At 37.7% G+C, this 21177-nt stretch overlaps 1 protein-coding gene across 5 annotated transcripts in view; it reads left to right on the plus strand.

Moving 5' to 3' along the window:
* The window catches only part of LOC114477263 (equilibrative nucleoside transporter 1-like), a 43796-nt gene extending 22840 nt beyond the window's left edge, over positions 1 to 20956 (plus strand). Inside the window, exons 1-13 of one of the 5 annotated variants that reach the window (XM_028469485.1) lie at positions 2822 to 2960; positions 9082 to 9163; positions 9267 to 9348; positions 10728 to 10897; positions 11323 to 11462; positions 13233 to 13367; positions 13873 to 13970; positions 14129 to 14213; positions 15220 to 15305; positions 15378 to 15483; positions 16518 to 16603; positions 18551 to 18750; positions 19871 to 19982. In XM_028469485.1, coding sequence (XP_028325286.1) covers positions 9135 to 9163; positions 9267 to 9348; positions 10728 to 10897; positions 11323 to 11462; positions 13233 to 13367; positions 13873 to 13970; positions 14129 to 14213; positions 15220 to 15305; positions 15378 to 15483; positions 16518 to 16603; positions 18551 to 18750; positions 19871 to 19982 — 1329 coding nt within the window. In that variant the 5' untranslated portion in view covers positions 2822 to 2960; positions 9082 to 9134. Of the gene's footprint in view, positions 1 to 2821; positions 2961 to 8413; positions 8566 to 9081; positions 9164 to 9266; positions 9349 to 10727; positions 10898 to 11322; positions 11463 to 13232; positions 13368 to 13872; positions 13971 to 14128; positions 14214 to 15219; positions 15306 to 15377; positions 15484 to 16486; positions 16604 to 18550; positions 18751 to 19870 lie in introns of those variants that run through there. The other 4 variants (XM_028469484.1, XM_028469487.1, XM_028469483.1 and 1 more) reach the window with 4 other exon arrangements.
* The last annotated feature ends 221 nt before the right edge of the window (positions 20957 to 21177 follow it).

Here is a 21177-nt window from a genome sequence, read left to right on the forward strand (position 1 = left end):
GACTCTTATTGGCATTTTCGGAAAAGTTTTGTGCGTTGCATTGTGGGATGTGAAGTCCTGTATTCATCACGATATCACACTGAAGTAGAAACACTTCTATGCACGTGGCAGTTACTTTTCAACACATATCTTTTTTTTGAGCAAATGATCTTTGATTTATTGATGCAGCAATAATTTTCTATACCTATAGTTAAGAATGATCTCATTTAAATATTCTTATATATATATATATATATATATATATATATATATATATATATATATATATATAACAAGAATATAGTGTTTTAAAAACAAAGAGAATGCAAAAATACATGACTCGCACATTAATTTATTTTTATATAAATTAGGGAAATATTAACAGACACGTTTTAATGTCATACAATAATAGTACAGAAATAAACGTTACATTTTCCCAGTTTGGACAGTTTCCTGGGAAGTGTTTAGTAAAACCAAACCTACTTCTGCTGACTCATCCTATAAAATCCTGGCCACACATTCAGTCTCTTGCAGATCGGCTACACAATGTTGGAGAGTTTAAACTCAAGCTATTTTCGATATTGAATTTGTGATTTTTTTTTAATTTTTTTATTTTTTACTTATTCTGTGGTAAACCCACCATTGTGTTGCTGTAACTCTTCTGAATACTGACGGATTTCTTCCTGGCTCGGGGCACTATGTCACACGTGTCTGTGCTATCTGTGATACTGCTGACCCTGGAGCAAGGAAAAGACCACAGCAGAATTGACGCTTTGTTTTTCACTCAAACTAGTGGTGGGACAGCAGCACTGGTTCATAGGAAGCTGGAGTTGGATTTCACCACCTGTTTAGTTGACTCAGACATAATATTGTGTGCATTCTAAGGCTGCTGTGATGGAATGATTGGACTATAGAGGGTGTTCTGCAGTCTCACTGGTCTTACACATTAAAAGCCATTGGCGTCTACTGTTGTGTAGCCATGGTGATAATAATTAGATAACAATTTCATCAGTTAAGCCACGTCACTTGAGTCGACTCAAAAATGTATGTCTTTTGATGAGTTTTCTGGTTCTCTCATCTGACAGTGTCAGAAAGGGATTTGCTGGTTAAAGGAGGTGGGGTCACTCGACTTGTGGTTCTCAACCTTTTCAGCCCGCGACCCCCAAAATGACGGTTCCAGAGACTGGGGACCCCCACTGTACCTGGTTGAACAGACATGAACATTAATTTGGAGACAGGGCCTTCTTTAAAAGGGAGCTTTTTCGGGTTCATCTATAAAGTCAGCAAAATGATGGTCCGTCTGTGCTTCGTCAATGCACAGTTTGCAGAGTGTTGCCAAAGAACGGCACCAAAACAAACAAAATTCATATCTCAATATTTTTTTCTCAAAATGACGATATAAATATTTTTAACTCAATAAAATCTCACCAGGAAAAAACAATTTTGTGTTAAATTTGTAATGCAAAATGCCACACAGGCATATTTATTAACAGACGTGATGACGTAACCAGCTGCACAATATGTGCCACTTTAAGCTTTTTCTCATTTAACGGACAGCACGTGTGAGTGAGTTGTGCCTAGCCCTGCCTAGCACACTATAAAGCTGGGGTAGACAACAGCAAGACCCTTAAAAGGAACATGGAAAATGGATGGATAGATGTTTTTAGATTTAAAGTGGTAGTTTCGTATTCAAACCAAACTTTCAGTTCATTAATGCTGATTCATTCGTGGAGCATGTTGAGCAACCGTCATGCTTAGATTTGAGTCCTACGTGGCTGAACGAGTCACTCCTTGTTGTTCCAGGTTGACTTAAGGGATAATTCAATCAGTCTGTGTGTAGATGAGTGGTCTCTGTTCTTCACCCTGGGCTATTACCTTTAGTGGTGCTACATTTATACAATATGTGTTTTTTGTGAACAAACAGTTGAGAATAAGGGATATCAGACCAGTGTTTATGTCATACCTACTGACTGGGACTGTTTTCACTCTATTTGATTTAAAGCCAGAAAGACAAGTTAATAAAAACACTAACACGACTTTGTTATAGACTTCAAAGCCAACCATCCCAAAACTATCACTTTGGCTTCCTCAACTCTTCTTATCTTAACACATTATAGATTCACACTTCATCAAGATTCACACTTAGTAGAGTAAATGTCACGCTCGACCACTGTTGCTAAATGAAAGTACAAATGACTAGAATGAAGAGAAGATGGTAATCACAAAGAGTCACATGATGTTTGAAAGGGAAATGATTATCTGTGAGTCCCGCCTGCAGCAGCAGCAGCAGCAGTCTGCTTGGTTTTTCCACTGTAGTTCCCTCTATGCTGTACATTGGAATTCTGTTCAAGAGAAATGGGAAGATTAATTTTTTAATCAGCACCAACACAGATGCACGCTGACATTTTTTTACAACAACCCAGCGATTGTTTTCCTGGGAATGAAGCATGAATCTCTTTTATTGTATCAGTCACTTATCAAATGTAACTCACTTGTTTGAGAAGTTGACCTTTAGTGCAAGGGTTTTAAACCTGGGTTCAGGACCCCATTAGCAATAGCGAGACACTCGGAGAGGGTTGCCACATTCCTTCAAGAAACTAGGAATATTTTTTTAACAATTTACCGTAATTTCCGGGCTGTAAAGCACAATGTTTTATTGGCTGCATTACAATAGTTTAGCAATTTTCGAAGACAAATCCACACAAATGCCGCAGCCTAACATAGGCCGCACTCTATTGGCTGATGAGGGTGCCCTTCAGACAGCTCAGCCAATCAGAATGGGCTGCTGTGCTCAAGTTAGGTTTCACATAAATTTCTGAGTTTCCTTTACTACATGAAGTCTCCTCCTCACTTTTTACTGGAACCAGACTGATTCGTCGGCTCTTTTTACCTTCAACTATTGTGGAGCAATCATAGCGAGTTGGACTCTGAGACAGGATACGGACACGATCACTTCTGAACAAATCCAACGTGGTGATTTGGTAACGTCATGCTGTTATGTTACTGTTATAAACTGGCTGACTTTTACTGTAGACGGAGCGGAGATCAGAACAGCCTGTATCCAGGCTGTTCTGATCTCCGCTCCGTCTGTCCGTCCTCCTTACAGAAGTGTCTCCATCAGCCAACCAATAAATCCTGAACAAACCTAATGCAGTGATTTAACAGCTTTGTGCTGCAACTACACCAAACTTCCCTTATTTTAACCTATTTTCATCACTTATTATTGCCATATTTTTGCTCCTTTTAATGCATTTTTGCTACATAACTCCCATTTCTGCCACTCCATCAAAATTCAATGCCATTTCTGCAGATTTTTTTCACTTCCAAGACATTTTCGACACATAAACTTTCCACCACTTTTCCAACCTAATGTCACATATGTTGACCCAGGCCATTATTGTCACTTTTAACCTTTTTTCACCATATTTAATGCCAATTTTTGTTAATTTAACCACATTCATGATTTTGTTATGACAATTTAAATTACATTACTCCCCCTCCCCCCCACTTTTAGGCCAATATTGACACTTTGAAGTCTTTTTACCACTTTTTCTCTCTGTTTTTGGCCACTCTAATTTGCAACTGTTAACCAATTTCTGTGTTTCTTAAAATCATATTTCACCACCTTTTCCACCATTTTTGGTCACTTTGAACCCATTTTATTTATGATTAAAACAGTGATTTACATCTTTAAGATGACCATATACTATGGCGCAAATACTAATAAACTTCCTGGGTAACAGTGGATATTAATCAGATAAATAAATAACTGTGGTTATCACAGATTCATAGCTCAATGGACCATCATTTTGCTGACTTTATGGATGGGCGGGCCCCAAAAAGCTCTCATCCTTATAGATGGCCTTGTCTCTACATGACTGCTCTTCAATGTTAAACCACCTTCAGCTACAGTGGGGGTCCCCAGTCTCTGGCACCTTTAGGGGTCATTGGCTGAAAAGGTTGAGAACCACTGCTTTAGTGTGCAATGAAATGTTTCCACTGTTGTGGATGAGTACAGTGACTGGTGACATGTATCAATCATTAGTTTGTGCAAAGATTAAAGTTAGTTGTATTCCGGATGTTGCTCACGTGACCTAGTCTGTATTTTCCCCTTCTGACGTAACGTTGATTCCATGGGACTGAGTTTTCTTCACTGACCTTGACAAAAGAACAGCTATAAACGTGGCTTGAAATTGAAGCAGAGGTCATAAAATCCAGCGTACCATGATGCAACTTTAATGTGCTCCCGCCGGAGCTTCTTGATTCGGGCTGTTGAGCAATCTCCATTTCTGTTTGTGCGTCTGTGCTAAATTTGGGAAGCGCAGTGTGAAATTAGAAACTCGAGTCTGAGGGGCTGTAATGTTTGATAAACGCATACATCGTGCTGTGGATTTAGGGATAACGTGACATTTATGCGGCATCTTGAACAGCGATTACTTGTGCTTGTTGACACGAGTTCAGGGTGCCTGACCTTTGGTAAATTAATCATAATGTCTCAGACAGGATATTTTCTGTCATTTTTCCTCCTTTAACATTTTAACTGCAGGTAATTATGCTTGTGTGGTGACTTCTTTAGCTCTAATTTGATATTTTTTTTTTTGAATGGAGGCCACCAGGTTTATGCCTTTTTCATCAAACATCTCAATATTTTTTCTAAAAATAGAGATGTACCATGTAAATCTTGATGATTTTTTTTTTTTTTTTCTCAAATAAAGTCTGACCAGAGTCTCTTGTCAGTTACATTTGATGATCAAAATGCCACACAGGCACATTTATTAACAACCAGTGCACGATATGTTCCACTTAAGTCTTTTTCTCCTATTAAGGGACAGCACGTGTGAGTGAGTTCTGTAGTATGGCTTGTTTTGGGGAAGGTCTGGGTTAGAACGCAATGAGCAATCCATCAAACTGTGCTTTTTATGCTGTTCCGAGAAGTAGTGAAAGTAGTGACTCCTACAACAAGTATTTTAAAACAAAATATATCGATAGAGGCGATATTGTAATTTTTAATATCCCCAAAATAGGAAACGTGATATATCTTGAATCTTGATATATCATCCAGCTCTAGTGCTGGATTAGGTTTCACTGGGGTGTAAGGGAGAGTAGGGGGCACCCAGGATGTAAAAAGAGACGACAAGCTGGGGATTTAAACCAACAATAATCTCAGAATTGTTAGGCAATGACACTACTGTATGTGACATTTATATATTTCTATTTGCAATCTTGTTCAGCAGAAAAGATTTGACCATTTTGACATGGATCAATGTTTTTTTTTTTATTCCACTGTGGCTTCCAAAGAGGAAACCATAACTCTTGGTGAAACTAATTTTGAAGAGAGCTCAGTGTTGATAAGTGCTATGTGGGCACTATTTTAGCAGTGGGTGATTGCTGCCAGATGGCTGGACTTGAAGACAGGGGAAGTTGACGGAGACACACACAGTTCCTACATCTACAGGAATCTAGGAAGGGCTCCTACTGGTGTGTTGTTGGAATTCAGTAATTTGTGGAATAATGTTGATAAAGAGAAAAAAACGAGTGACACACACTATTTAATATATACTGTAGTGTGTATATATATATTTGCATTATTTGAAAAAAAAGGCAACTCAAATGTAGATTGCTTGCATTTCTTTTGTGTGTATTCTTGAAAAAGGCAACTTGAATTGAATGTTATGATTTATATTGGGCATATTAGCATTTTTGCTTCTGCCTGTTTCAGTCTTGTTATATATTTTTAAATTGTGACGTGCGTGCGTGGTGGATTGCACACGTCTGCAAGCACTTTAATGTGCATACACATTGTGTATGCATTAGTGTATGCACACCTACGCCACACCTGGATGTGCACCTAACAAACATAAATTGATCGGTCACACGTAGACGCAGGTATGGCGTGAGTGAAGCTATAGCGATCAGGCACGTTTCACTATGTAGCACCGTCTATGTGACATGTAAATATTAGGCGCTTACGCATGCAGGTGTGTACCACCGTGCGTGTGTGTGTTGAGTGTATAACGGACCATCATTTAGTCCGGTTACAGTCTGTGTCGTGACACCCGTCGATAGAGTGGTAGTGTTACGCTCTGAGTCAAATGGTTGCTGTGATTGGACAGGATACAACACTCAACACACACTTGCACGCGTTTACACGCCTGGACCCCTAACAATTTTTTCTAAGTGTCACACAGATGGCGCTACGTAGTGAAGGTCACCTGATTACTATAGCTTCACTCATGCCACACCTGCCACTACACCTACTACAACTACTTAAATTAGGTAAGTTTAGTGAAAGTTGGGCAGGCAGGTACAAGTGCGTTAGACTGGTGCACATGAATTTAGAAGCAATCCACCCTTTCATAGCGTGCGTGTGTGTGCGTGCGCATCATTCTCTATCTACTTTACCAATTTCTGTCGTAAAACGAATTATTATAAACTTAACATGTTTGTTTAAACATACTAAGGGTTTGTGTTTAATACCAATGCAACAGCATAACAATGATGCATAATAAATTCATACTTTTTACAATATCCGACCATACATACCCTTTAATTATCCTCAAAAAATAAATCTAACCAGATCTAGCCTTCAAAACACTTTAAAATCTCATGCTGTTGCATTACTGTTTTTGCTTTTTCTCAATGGCTAAAAAAGCAAAAGGCACGTACGTCCCATCTTCAAATACAACCTTGTTTGGCCATTCATGAAAAAGCTACTTAACCTCCCACTTTTCTATTGCAATGCATACTGTACTTCCTACGGGCACTGCACTAGTACGTCACAAATATGAAGACAATCTGATGGAGTTTTTTTCCTGTGTCACATGCCATTTTACAGGATTTTAAAGGTAGTCTCTACTTTCTGCGAGTACTTTCCATGCGTGACACTCTTAATGGGTTGTTGTGTGTTTGGCCCCTTCATATAAAAAGCCCTCTGTCCTCCTCTGTAACTCACTCTGAGTACAGACTACTTTAACCACGGGACTTATCAGCAACTAAAGCTTGACGTTAGTAGAAGAGCTTCACTACAGTCTGCTCAGTGGTGAAAATTCCACTTATATTGAGTAATAGTTCATAAGTATGGATGCAGATACTGATTTATTTTGCTCACTACCTCCACCTATTGGACTGGTGAAACACTTAAAAATGCTGCTTTGATAATGTGTTGGGAATGTACAAAAACAATCACAACAGCCACCTACTTAAAATGTTTCACACATTTAAGATATTAAGACTATTTACATTTAGATTTTCTGTGATATAACACCAGGAGCAAGTCAAAAAGCATGGGCCAACATGGTCTGGAGAAATTAAAAAGCACAAAGTAGACGCACATACGTGTGCAAAATACCAAATAATTCAGTGTTAGATTTTTCAACCATTCTAAATTCACAAATATGATGAAACTGCACAATATTTGCAGAGGCTTACATTTTTCCCGTGCCTTTATCACACGATCTCAGTCATATTGTATCGCAAATTGTGGAAATAACTGACACTTTTTCTGAAATCTTGCAATTTCCTGCCAAGGAAAGGACACAACAGTCAAGTGAAGATCCTGCAGGGACTGATCTGTCATTTACTGTTTAGATATTATTGGTGCCTTACATACTTTATATATCATTTATACCTGGAAGTACAAACTATGGCTCAGTAATGTTGAAATTTAGCTTTTTTTTCCTCTACCTAAAATCTGCTGCCCATTTGGAAAAAACTTCAGTATTTGGCCGCTGAACTACTGTAAAATGAGTTTGACTCCCCTGTGGTATAGCATGTGCTCTTGATATTGTATTCTTCCATCATTTGGTCCTACGTTTTTCTAATTATCTAATTATCCTAATCTAATTTGGAAAAGAAACATTTAGGGATGAGATGTCACCTCGGGTTGAACTGTGTACCACCACGATTAGTTGGACTTTATTTGAAGCTAATTTACTTAGTTCCTAATCCTAAATAGGGCTGAATGATTAATTGCATTTGCAATATTATCGTGATATCATAAAACACAGTTTTCTAATGGCAAAGGCTGCAATTTTTGTTATTTTTTTCTTGTCCTGTCTTGTACTGAGTGTTCAAGAAGTTAAAGATGTTTAAGAGTTGTTTGCTTTATTGTTGTAATCTGTGCTTAAAAATTTTAATTTTTAGATTTATTTAAATAAATCTGAAATTATTTATTATGAAACAGGTTGATTTATTGCTTGTGTTCATTGAAAAATGCATGACCCTTGAAAAAATAATCTCATATTAAATTGCAATCGAAATATTGAGGGGGAAAAAAATCGCAATTAGATTATTTTCCAAAATCGTTCAGCCCTATTCCTAAAGTGAGGGACTGTTGAGTACAGTACAGGGTGTTAGATGTAAAGGGAATGGGGAGGAATGGACAGTGAGATGCAAAGAGGGGGAGGTCCAGTGAGCTGCAGATAGCTGCTGGGTGTCGACCTACTGAAACTCTGGCTGGTTTTAAAGTCAAACACATGCAGCTCGACGGCCCTTTTTCGTTCATTGTGCATCACGCGGTAGAAGAAGCGGGATTCTCCTGACTGTGATTGACGGCTTTCGGAGGGAAGATTTCCTGCTTTTTGTCGAGTAAGGAGAAATACTTTGTTTGTTGCCTGGACTTCTAAGTGTGGAAGATGTTTGTGAAGATTGTAAATGGTATAATTTTGCTGCTTTTAATTATTCTTTAACAATCTCTGAAAGACCTCAGTTTCTACTCGTTGAAGTTGTTGCTTTTTTTATGACACTGCTTAGAATCGCTCTAATGCTGAAGCTTTGAAGGATTCAATTTGAATCTGTAGATTGGGAAGTCAAAAGTAAATGACATTCAACTTTTTTCAGGAAATTTACTTTGATCTCCTGACATGTGTCGACTGTCAACTGTCAGTCTTCCTTAGAGGCATCTACTGATTGCTTTAATGTGTTTTTATGAAGACAAAATGAACTTACTGAAATCATTATTATGTGAAAGCTCACAAATGTAAGCAAATAGGAAAACAACTGTCACATGGTCAAAAGTCTTCACCCCCCCCCAGAGCAGATCCAGATCGTCAGCCTGTACTTCACGTGTTCCACTTTTAGAACGGTGTTATCTGTGTGTTGCAGACCCTGTGCCACTCTAATCCAACCCTCAACACACCAACTAACTAACAGGAACCATGACAGCCAGCAGAGCACCCCGGGACAAGTGAGAAAAACTTTTGAACAAGATTAACACACGTGTGATTTCACAAAGAACTCAGTGTTGATGAATCACTTTAAGGCGCTTTAATGTTGACTTTGTCTTACAGCTACAATGCAGTTTGGATTATTTTCTTCATCCTAGGCTTGGGAACTCTCTTGCCATGGAATTTCTTCATGACGGCAACAATGGTAAAAAAAAGATACATTGTTGACTTTAGGCAGATGTTTAAAAAAAAAAAAAAAAACACCTCCTTCTGTGTCTCCCTGGTTGTTTTTGTTGTTATATCATATGTGGCAGAAAAGTTCAGACTCTAATGGAATGCTGCCTAATTTAGAGGAATCACTCGTTTGTTTACCTTTCCCTCCCCGATCCACCTGGTTTCACTCAGGAAGCCAGAAATGAGTCCAGCCAGGTGGGTTTGTGGGTAATCTCAGCCAATCCCTTTGAAGTAGAAGTGCTTAACTCCTAAAAAAAGTGGAATTTCTCATGGAGTTTACTCATTGACTCACCCAAAAATGTTTTAACAACTGAAGACAAGCAAAGTTGATTATTTAATCCAGGGATATGAATCACAAATCTCCAATAATTCAAAAAATGTCAACAATCATGTTCTGTAATATGTTACGTTTTTCCCTACAAATTTACTACACTTTGATCTCCTGACATGTTTCGACTGTCAACTCCCATTCTTCTTCAAAGCTGTCTGCTGATCGTTTTGATGTTTTCTTGACTTCCGCGTAATAATTCCAGCAAGTTAATTTTATCTTATTTTGGAATAATATGTTAAGGTTTCATTTATTCAGACACATTTTTTTCCAGGTAATTTACTTTGATCTCTACTTTGATTACACTGAAGTCAAGCAAACATCAAAGCGCTCAGTTGACAGTCGAAACATGTCAGGAGATTAAGTCAATTTCCTGAAAAATTGTGTCTGAATAAAATGCAACCTTGACATATTATTCAAAAAGAACACAAAATGAATATTATCGCTCCTGTGATTCAAGCTACTTCTGACTATTATCTTCAATACTAGTGCAGTCCCTGTAGGAAGCATGTCTTGCTATAAAAAGTGGGAGGTTAAGTAGCTTTTTCAATGAATGGTTTACATGGGAACTTTAATTCAGAATAAAAGTTAAATCCTCCATAAAATGACCTTGTAAACACTCAATTCTTGATGTAAATTTAATTCTGAATTACACATCCTGAGTTACCATGACTACGAGTTAAATGCAGATTTGCAGAACAGCTCAATATTAAGACAATTTTATGAAATAATTTATGAACAGTATAATTGCAGTTCAAACAAATCTGACGTTGCACACCCTTGAACCAAGCAGCAGCCATGTTGAAAGTCTCAGATCAATCTGAGCCTGATTTGCAAAGATATTTGAAGAACAGACACACGGACAGAGATTCCTTGCTTTGCAGATAGATTAAAAAAAAAACAAAAACAAATCAGCACTTTTTAAGCAATACTGCTGTAGTGTATTTTTTCATTCCTGCAGTAAACCGTGCACTTATTAGCGAGTAATAGAAATTGTGCATTTCCCTCCTCCTCCTCTTCAGTACTTCACCAGCAGACTGAATGAGAAATCCTCTAATAGTACGGCTAACCTGACAGCGGAGGGTGGAGAGAGTCACAATGTGCTGCAGTCCAAGTTCAACAACGTGATGACGTTGTGCGCGATGGTGCCTCTGCTCGTTTTCACCTGCCTCAACTCCTTCATCCACCAGAGGTACCCACCCTCCTCACAGTACACACGCTCAGTCCACACAAGTCTTTTCTTATGTAAAAAACATTGAAGCCTTTAAAATGATCCTCCACTGTTTTTACAAATATGGCCTAAAATCTTTGAAATGTCCTTATTAGAAGATATATGCCTAACAAAACGCATTATTTTGCACCATATTAGTTTTATTAACTTTTAAAAATGGGACTACTTTACTGTTTTAGAACCTGTGTTCTGCCATCTTGAAATCACATGATTGATGATGTCACACACCCCCATTTGCCTTTAAAAAATCCCATTGTTCTCCATTAAGCGTTCAGCCTACTTTTTAGATCATTTAGCAGCTTTTTCTGTCAAAATATCAATTTGTGCTGCTTTTGTGTTTATTAGAGCTATGTTTGCAAACCGTATTTTCAATCACGCATTTTCAGAATTCCTCAGAAGTTACGGATTTCGGGCAGCCTGATGGTCATCTTCGTGGTTTTTCTGCTCACCGCTGTGTTCGTCAAGGTGGACATTGAACCTGTGCCCTTCTTCACCCTCACCATGATCAAAATAGTCTGCATCAACTGTGAGTTTCTCGCTCTCGACTGCCAACGATGCACGTCTTTATTTAGTAGCTGTTTCCATTTCAGATTGTCGCTAAATAAGCGATATTTATAAATGTAGACAAAGTATAATTGCACTTTGAGTGGTCATGTGACCAGGTACGTTATGTTCTGTGACTTGTATATTTGGAAAAAGTGTTTCAAAAGTATTTTCTTCTCACCTTCAATTTCTGTATGTTGAGATTTTTTCAGTTAAAAATTTAATATCCCTCTCCTCATCTGCTACTCAAAACTGTTGTTTTTTCCACAAGTTACCCGTCAACTCTAAAAACATCGCCTTCTGAACCTCAACAAAATGATTATTTGCATTAGTCCTCTTTGATGAAGACCCTCTGCCGTCAGTGTGCGAGGGAAAGTTCACACACATTTCCTCGGAGCCCGCTGAGCTTCAGAAACATTGTGTAATCTCACCATATTTGTTTGTTTGTAAAAAGCCTCTGAACAGCAGGAATAAGATCACCCCCTTCCTCAGTGGTGCAGCTAGTGTTTGAATTAAAGGACCCCAAAGCTTTGATATCTGTCGGTTACATTCCATTTACAGACGTTGTTTCTGTTGAATTGGAGGGACTTTATATCGTTGTGAAAAAAAATCGATTACTCCCTAAAAACGACAAGTTATGTAGCGATTAAACACTTTGATCTGATTTGTCTTTTTTTTTTTTTGTCCTCATGTCAACAGTTTGTTTCTTTACTCATTTTATGTTAAGGCAGTGGTTTCCCAAGCTTTTACCCCATTTTTATATCACAAATTTCTGGTCACCCCAAAGACTTTTTTTGTTTGTTTTTGATCATGTTTGTTATACTGTGTTTCAAATCAAAATCAAGTTTTATTTCTAAAGTGCTTTGCAACTACCAAAGTTGACCGAAGCGCTGTACTGTACGCAATAAAAAAAACTGCATATAATATAATTAAAAACAGACCATTATCACATTTAAAACAAGTGCCACAGAACTATGTATCAAACGTCTTTCTAAACAGGTGAGTCTATAGTTTTGCTTTGAACAGGGGCAGGTCTTTGATGTTTCAAATATATAGTAGCCAAGTTATTTTTATACTGCATTTTATCCTTATATTTATTCATTTATTTTACTCTATTTACATTTGTGAAAGTATAAAATAATTGTTTAAAATTGTGTCTTGTTTTCATTTGAAAAGGAATTATGTTTGAAAATATATTTTTTCAGTAATAAATTTTTTTGTCAATCAATTACGAGACATTTCATGGACCCCAGGGTTGAAAAACACTGTGCGACGGGTTTTGTTTACTCAGACAACTTTTTTCAGGAAATTGACTTTGATCTCCTCACATGTTTCGACTGCCAACTATCAGTCTTCCTCAGAGGCGTCTGCTGATCTTTTTGATGTGTCCTTACGAGTTCTTTCTGGGAGTGGCCAGCCTGACAGAACTTTCAAGTTGGCCACGCCCAGAGCAAAGTCATTAAGGACACATGAAAGTGATCAGCACACACCTCTGAGGAAGACTGACATTTGGCAGTCGGAATATATGAAGAGATCATTGTCAGTTTACTAAAAAACGTCTGAATAAATGAAACCATAACTTATTATTAAAAAAAAAGAAGACAAAATTAACTTTCTGAAATTGTTGTGTCTTTACTCTTCCTGTCAATGTGAAGCTGTTTTTTAGTTTTGTTTGTTTTTTAGTTTGTTTGTTTGTTTGTTTGTTTTTTAGTCTCACTGATCCGTTTCTTTCCCTCTCACTCTTTCTCCACAGCGTTCGGGGCGGTTCTACAGGGAAGCCTGTTCGGCCTGGCTGGGATTCTACCAGCTTCCTACACCACTCCCATTATGAGCGGACAGGGACTGGCTGGAATATTCGCCGCCTTCTCCATGATCTGCGCATTGGCCAGTGCGTCGTACACATACACTCACACACATCCAATTTATTATTTTACAAATTCCATTTTTTTTGCTAATTATGTCTCAATTTTTTCTGAAAATATTAGTTTTTATCTCCTATGAGGAAACAAAATGAATAATAATAAATAAAAAAGAAAACCATAATTAAATAAAAATGTATGTCTAAAATAAAAATGTGTAAGCTACAATTAAAAGGTATATATAATTTGTAGTGACATGGATTAATCTCACTGCTCCTTTTGAATTATTTATGTCATATAAAGATGTTTGAGAGCAGCATTATTGTCACCCAATTTCCCCTCAGGGATCAATGGTTTACTGAATCTGAGCAGGTTTAATTTCATTCAGATTCTGTCAATTTCCGCGCCTAACAGTGGATTCTGTTTTTCATTGGTCGATTCAACATGGAAAGTAGTTACTTTTCCCAAAACGCAAAGTCTTGTATATTTCTTAGTGTTCGACACTAAACAGATGTTTGTGCCTCGTGTTCACAGCTGGATCAGAGCTGCAGGACAGCGCCTTTGGTTACTTTATCACAGCCTGTGTGGTGATCCTCCTGGCTATAGTGTCCTATCTCGTCCTGCCCAGGATGGTAAGAACACACACACATTCATCATCACGCTGATGCCCTACAGAGCTGTTTGTGTGAAATCCAGTCGTTTGCATGGATGTTAAAGCATTTCACACAAGGTTTACAGACATAATTTGTCATTCTGTTACCAGAATCAGACTGGCTTATTTTGTCTGCAGGAGTTCTTCCAGGTCTACATGGAGAGTAATGGATCCAGACGGTCTGTGGATGACGAGAACAAGATGATGGACTTAATAAAACAAGGTGAACGTCTCATTCACCTGCAACAGACGCGCAGCTGTATTATTATTATTATATTATTATTTTTTGTTTGAACATTCACACAGTGTTTACAAAGGGTGGCACACAACACAATTTGATGGATAAAATAATAAAATAAATAGATGCATGTGGTTTTTTACTCAGAGAGAAATAAAACTAAATAAATGAATCAAATAAACCTGGAAAAACAAATAATACATATTTCTTCCTTTGAGGTTCAAATCACCCTCTTTTCCATGTAGGTTTAAAAAATTATATAATTAAAGAAAGGAAAAGAAAAGTGTACATTATTTTATATATCAACACATACAACACATATAAATCAAAATCTACCATAGTTATACTTTGACGCAATTACAAATTACACTTGGATGGAGTTACAGAAATTCCTTAGACAACCTGAGCATCTTTCTTCTGCTCATTTGTCACTAAAATCTTTTATCTTCATACGCAAAAGTTCAAAAATATTAAATTCCTCCCTTATTGCAATAATAATAACTATATACAAAAGAACAAGGAGATTGTACTGGGGGGGTTAAACATAATGTACTTATATGGAAGTATTATGAATGTGATCCATTTGCTCCATGTACTGTAGAAGTATTCTAATATCACGCTGACCTGAGCAACAGGAAATAAAGATGATGAAAGACTTTACCAACCGTCACTTTAAGGACTTTATTCCACAAGTGAAAACCTGCAAGGTTCTGCAAGGAAGCGTCTCCAGTGACTGAAATCAGGACGAGCGAGTACTGATTAAATAAATATGAGGGTTTCTTAAGCCTAACCTTCCAAGGTCTAAATATTCCATCATAATTCACCACCATTTTCTTAAAGTCGGTTCTTAAAGCTTGATTTTTAGTTTAGCTGTAGTGTCTTACAGCATTTGTTACAATAACTAAGAACTGACCACATCCTTTGACACAACCAGGGACGTATAGATCTATGCAGCTCACATTGATCGATTTTTATTTTGTGTCTTTTCTAGAAAGTGCAGCAGAGAAGCTGCCGGTAGTAAATCTTGTGGATGATGAGCCCAGTCCTGGCGTGTCTGTGTTCAACATCTTCAAACAGGTAAAACATCGACGATGCGTTCGCACGCCTGCGTGTTCACGTTGACATCGTTCCTCCTCTGTTCTCCGTCAGATCTGGGTGACGGCGCTCTCCGTCTGCTTCATCTTCACTGTGACTATTGGCATTTTTCCCGCTGTGACCGTTGAAGTGAAATCTACAGTAGAAAACAAAGAGTGGGGTGAGTTTTTTCTGTGTCGCTGCTGTTTCTCCATCGTAGGGAAGTTGAACATAAAGCCACACATGCCCCAAAAATTATCAAAGTTGTTGAGGCTGATCAGTCATTTTAACGAAACAATATTAAGAATTTAAACTTTTTGCGAGATCTTTGAAACCCATTATTTAATTTAACGCTATACTTTTTGTAGCTTGAATTTGTTATAATTGAACTACATGCAGTGTTAGGATTAGAGATGCACCAAAATGAAAATTCTTGGCCGAAACTGAAACTCCAAAATAAATTATTATACAAAGGATGTGTACGAACCTCACTAAAATTAAAACATTGCAATTGTATACATTGATATTAATGCTTCAGAGAGAAAATATATTGAAAATATTTATTTAGCACTGACATTCCAACAATGCACAATATAAAATAAAATAATAATATGTTTAACTTGACCTCACTCATACATTAAACAATATTGTACAGGCCTATAACTGACTTAGCAGCTGGAAGAGTTAAATATGTTCTCATTAAAACACAAAGTGCATTTTAGTCACAGAACGTGTGCGTCTCCAAGTGTTCTGTGTTTTGATTGCGGCGTGCATCATTTAATCCCATCAGTGTGACGATCTTTATAACGCGTATTGCCATAATTACAGTGTCTAAGTAACACAAACACATAAAACACATTTATGTGCCCCATCAACTCTGCTCAGAAAACACTTTAGTGCTCAGATGTGTTGAAAAACAGCCGCTCCTGGAGTCCTCGGACAAGTTGGCCCGTTTCCAGACAAGTGTGCACTCGTGGATGTTTCTCACGTCATCATAACATCTTGTTTCAGTCGACTTTTTTCGGTGAGAAAAGTTTTCCGGCCGAAAACCGAAAATGCACTTTTAGGCCATTTTTAGCCAAAAACTTTCGTTGGTCGGAATTTCAGTGCATCACTAGTTAGGATGTGAGTTTATTTTATTTTATTTGAGTTTGTTAAACTGATACTTGTTGTGTTTCTTTTAGCTACAGCTTGTTTGCTTGGCTTTCTTTGCAGATACCTATTTCATCCCTGTGGCATGTTTCCTCCTCTTCAACCTGATGGACTGGGCCGGCAGGAGTCTGACGGCCCTCTGCATGTGGGTCAGTATCAACGTAACAACAAATCAATCCTTCAGTTGGCAGAGTTTGGTTGTAAAGAAATGTATGTTTTTCACGCAGTTGGGTTTTTAAATCTGATAACGTTTGGTAACATCCCTGCATTCTTCCACACGTTTTACTCCCACCAGTGTCAGTGATGTACAGCTGGAGCGTATTTCAAGACGTGCTAATAATTCACGAGCAGAGTGAGCAATAATTGGACCGTCTCCAAAAGGACAACTCAGAATAACAATCCTTGTTGTGTATAAATGTTTCTCACACGTCGTTTTGAAATGACCACCCTGAAGTGACCCTGTGGGCATGTTGACAAAGCAACCGTTCACTGTTTATCATCAGAGATTAGTGGAATGTTTCTGCGGCGAAAGAGAAGGAAAGTGGTTGGTTTTGGACAAATGTGCGAGTAAAAGTTTATATCAGAGTTCAGACAGAAGTGACCGTGAAGGATTTCACCCTTCTTTTCTCACATCTGGAGGAGCCTTCACAGCTGGATTATTATCCTACACACATGCACACGCACACACGCGCAAACGTTCATCCAGGAGTAAAAGTTGATACAGAAATGTCGTTTCCTTCCATCCAGAGGAAGTAACCTGTTCTTTTTTAGGCGTTGCGAGAGTTTTAGGTTGAAACAGTGGACACAGTGTGACCTGCAGTCTGCTGCTGCACCATGTGATCTTATTCATCAATCAGCATCTAAAGGGTTTCTCGGGCACCCAGTGATCTCTCATCATATCTTTACACCAGCCTGTTCCTGTTTCAAACTACGTACTGTATGTACGTCTATTTAACACACGCTGAGTTATAGGACGGACAAGGAGAAACAACTCCGCCAAGCACCAAATTTCCTCTTTCCTAGATTTTGGCAGTTAACGGGATCAAACCAAGATATGAATTTTTGAAATTTCGCCAATTATGAGCGATCAGAATCAGTACTTTTGACGTAATCCTGCTAACAGACAAATAAATAAATAAATAAATGCTGGTGAAAATATAAGCTCCTTGGCAGCCTTTGATTGTTTTCAATGGAATCTCGTGCAACATTTAAATTTTTTTTACCGTGAAATTAAAAGCCCGATGTACAAAATATATTTTACACATTAATGTTTTTCAGCTATTTTTAGTCTTTACAGCACCCGTGTCAAACTCAAGGCCCAGGGGCCAAATCCGGCCCTTTAGGACATCCAATTTGGCCCACACGAGAAAGTAAAAGAAATCTGAGAAACAAAGATAAATTACCTACTAATTCAGTTGTAGATATCTCCAAAAATAATACACAAATTTATTGAAACTCATTATTAGCAGGGCTCACATGTTCCCCATGCTTATGTTACATGATGGCAGTCATTTTCCCAAATTCTGCCTTTTTCTTCAAATTATTCCACAAAGTTTTCACAAATTAAATAAAAATTGGCCTCAAAATCTTAAGAATTTAATATCTGTCACTTATGGCTTTGATATTATCAGTGCCGTACATATTTTATCATTTATTTATACGTTGAAGTGCAAACTAGAGCTTAAAAATGTTCAAATTCCTAATTTTCCTGCCTAAAAATCAGCAGCCCACTTAAGATAAACTGCTGCATATTTGGCCCCTGAGCTAAAAATGAGTTTGACACCCCTGCTTTACAGGTTCATCTCTAACAAGTAATAAAGATTTTACTGTAGCTTTTATCCTGGCGGCCACTAGGGGGCAGTAGAGAAGGATATTTTATGCTGAATGAAAGACCTGGCTGTTTAATATTTCCAAAAATTCTAAATGAAGTCACTAAGATGGTTCAAATGCATTCAGTAATAGTGCAATGGGATGTGATCAGTACTGGATTCTGGATATACAGTAGATGGAGAAAATCCTCCCTTTATTGGTTTTTTTGGAGGAAAAAACTACATTCTGACTTAAATGACCTTCATGTGTTCATGTGCTGTGTACAGCCTGGTCAAAACAGCAGGTGGCTTCCTGCTCTGGTGTGTCTGAGGGTGGTCTTCATCCCTCTCTTCATGCTGTGTAACGTGGAGCCTCGTCACTACCTGCCCGTGCTCTTCCACCACGACGCCTGGTACATCATCTTCATGATCTTCTTCTCCTTCTCCAACGGATACCTGGCCAGCCTCTGCATGTGCTTCGGACCCAAGTAAGGAAAATGACACTCAGTCATTCATACACAGACACTTTTCCTTCACAGAATTCCAAACTGCTTCCTGGACAAAAACTGTTTTTCATCACATGCTCGTGAAAACAACTCCCACCTTGTTTATATACAAGTTTAACAAAAGAATAAAAAACAGATGTATTTGTCATTTTTAATAATGAATTATTAAGAATAGGGGTTCTCAGCCTCTCAGTTCTAATTTCATCACTTTTCTTGTCCTTTCAATACATTTTTGCTATATTACTCCCATTCCTGCCACTTCTCTTTCAAATTTAAATGGCTTTTTTGCACATTTTTTCACTTTCAAGACATTATCTGCCCTTATAAACCCTCTCCACCACTTCTCCCACCTAATATTACATATGTTGATTCATTATTGTCACTTTTCACCATATTTCATGCTTATTTAGGCCAATTTAACCACATTCACCATTTGTCTTGCCCATTGTTTGCCAGATTAACCTAATTGTTCCAATATTGACACTTTGAACCCTTTTTACCACTTTTTCTGTCTGTTTTTGGTCACTCTAATTTGCAACTTTTAACCAATTTGTGTGGTTTTTTTAAAATTCCCATTTCACCACCTTTTCCACGGTTTTTGCCATTTTTAAAATAATTTCTGATTAAATTAAGGATTTACATCTTTAAGATGACTATACAGTATATTATGGAGCAAATAATAATAAACTTCCTGGATAACAGTGGATATTATACAGATAAATAAATAAATGTGGTAATAGAACAATGGACCATCATCATCCCGTTTATTAGTCTAGAAAATCTAGATTCTTGCAGCTGTAAACTCCATTTGAGGCTAATAGGCAAAGGCCAGTGTGTGAATTAAAACTTTTTTGAGATTTCTTGGATTTTAAAGTTTTTTTGGAAGTATTCGGAACATGAAGCTGGAACATACTAAACAGGTGTTTGGAATATTAAGGAAATAGGATCTCTGCTAACTTCAGATTGAAGAAACAGAATTTCAAAGACAAAATAAGTGTGAAAACAAACATTTCTGCACCTTTGAAGTGGAAACGTGGGACATGTCAGATCTGTTCTTGGTCAGTTAGACCCTGATGTTTCGTGTGTCTCTGATTGGTTACAGGAAGGTGAAGCAGCACGAGGCTGAGACGGCCGGAGCCGTCATGGCCTTCTTCCTGTCTCTGGGCCTGGCGCTGGGCGCTGCTCTGTCCTTTGCTTTCAGAGCCATGGTTTGAAAACCCTGAAATGAAACCTTCAGTAGACGTAGATTAGACCCCCCTCCTTCACCTCATGAGACACTTTCATCCCCCCCCCCCCCCCCCGGAGAGGAAACGGCACAGAACAGAAGAGCCGAAGCAGAGATTGATCAGCCAACCAAAGCTGAACGTTGTCACTTTAACTACAGTCAAACTCTGAGGCCTGTGTTTCTGTTTCTTTTTTAAAGTCAAAACCAAAACTGTTGAAAAGTAGTCGTTGATTGTGGACTCATCAGAGTGTTTACATTTTTTTAACCTAGTTCCCTGTATTGATCATGAATGGAAGCGTCATTAGAAGCTCTGCTGTTTGGACGTATTGACGAAGTTGAGGCTTTTGTTGTAGTTTTTCCACCTAAAACAAGCATTTTTAAGTAATTTCACTGAAATCATGAAGTCAGGTGCTGCTGTACATCACCCCTTTTTTTAAAACTTGCAACTTTTTAACTAATCAGGACAAAAAAAAAAAAAAGACGACGCTGGATTTCAATGACCTTTGAGAGGAAAACCCGACTCAACAAACCGCTGATGTTACTTTTTTTTGTTGTTGTGTTTTTAGACGACCATTGGCAGCACACGTCTGTTTGATTTATCTAAAAAGTTCCCAGCGAACGTAGACAGGAAACAGACATCTTATCAGTTATCTGAGGATTCCAGAGAGGATGATTTGTGTCTTCCTGAGAGCGACTCACTCTGTGCCACCTTGTTTTAAAGATGCAGATGTCTGTGAAACCACGTCAAAACGTGCCATTCTCACTCATACTTTTTACAACCTCATTCTTTTTTTTATATTTATATATATCAGGCATTTAAAACTTTTAGTAAGAGTTTCAAAACAAAAAAAACTGTCCGTGTTATTGCATCTCCAAGGCCTTATTGTTTTTTTGTTTTTTTGTTTTTTTTTCAAAGGTCTGCTTTAATTGTTTGTCATTTTTCTTTAAAAAAAAAAAAAAAAAGACAAAAAAAAGAACCAGCCCTCGTCTGCTGGTGTGTACAGTCATTTTGTTTATTCATCTGCATTGTGAGAAGAACAATAAATGTATTTTTAAAACTTTGGCTCCTCCTAGTGGTGTTTTTTTTTCTTTGTCATGTGCACAGTAAATACCACAAATATATATTAAAAAAATACGTAACTACTTGAGTGCGCGGTAGTTAAACATTGTATATTATTGTTAAA

The sequence above is a fragment of the Gouania willdenowi genome, chromosome 15 (genome assembly GCF_900634775.1).
Source record: "Gouania willdenowi chromosome 15, fGouWil2.1, whole genome shotgun sequence".
Lineage (NCBI taxonomy): Eukaryota > Metazoa > Chordata > Actinopteri > Blenniiformes > Gobiesocidae > Gouania > Gouania willdenowi.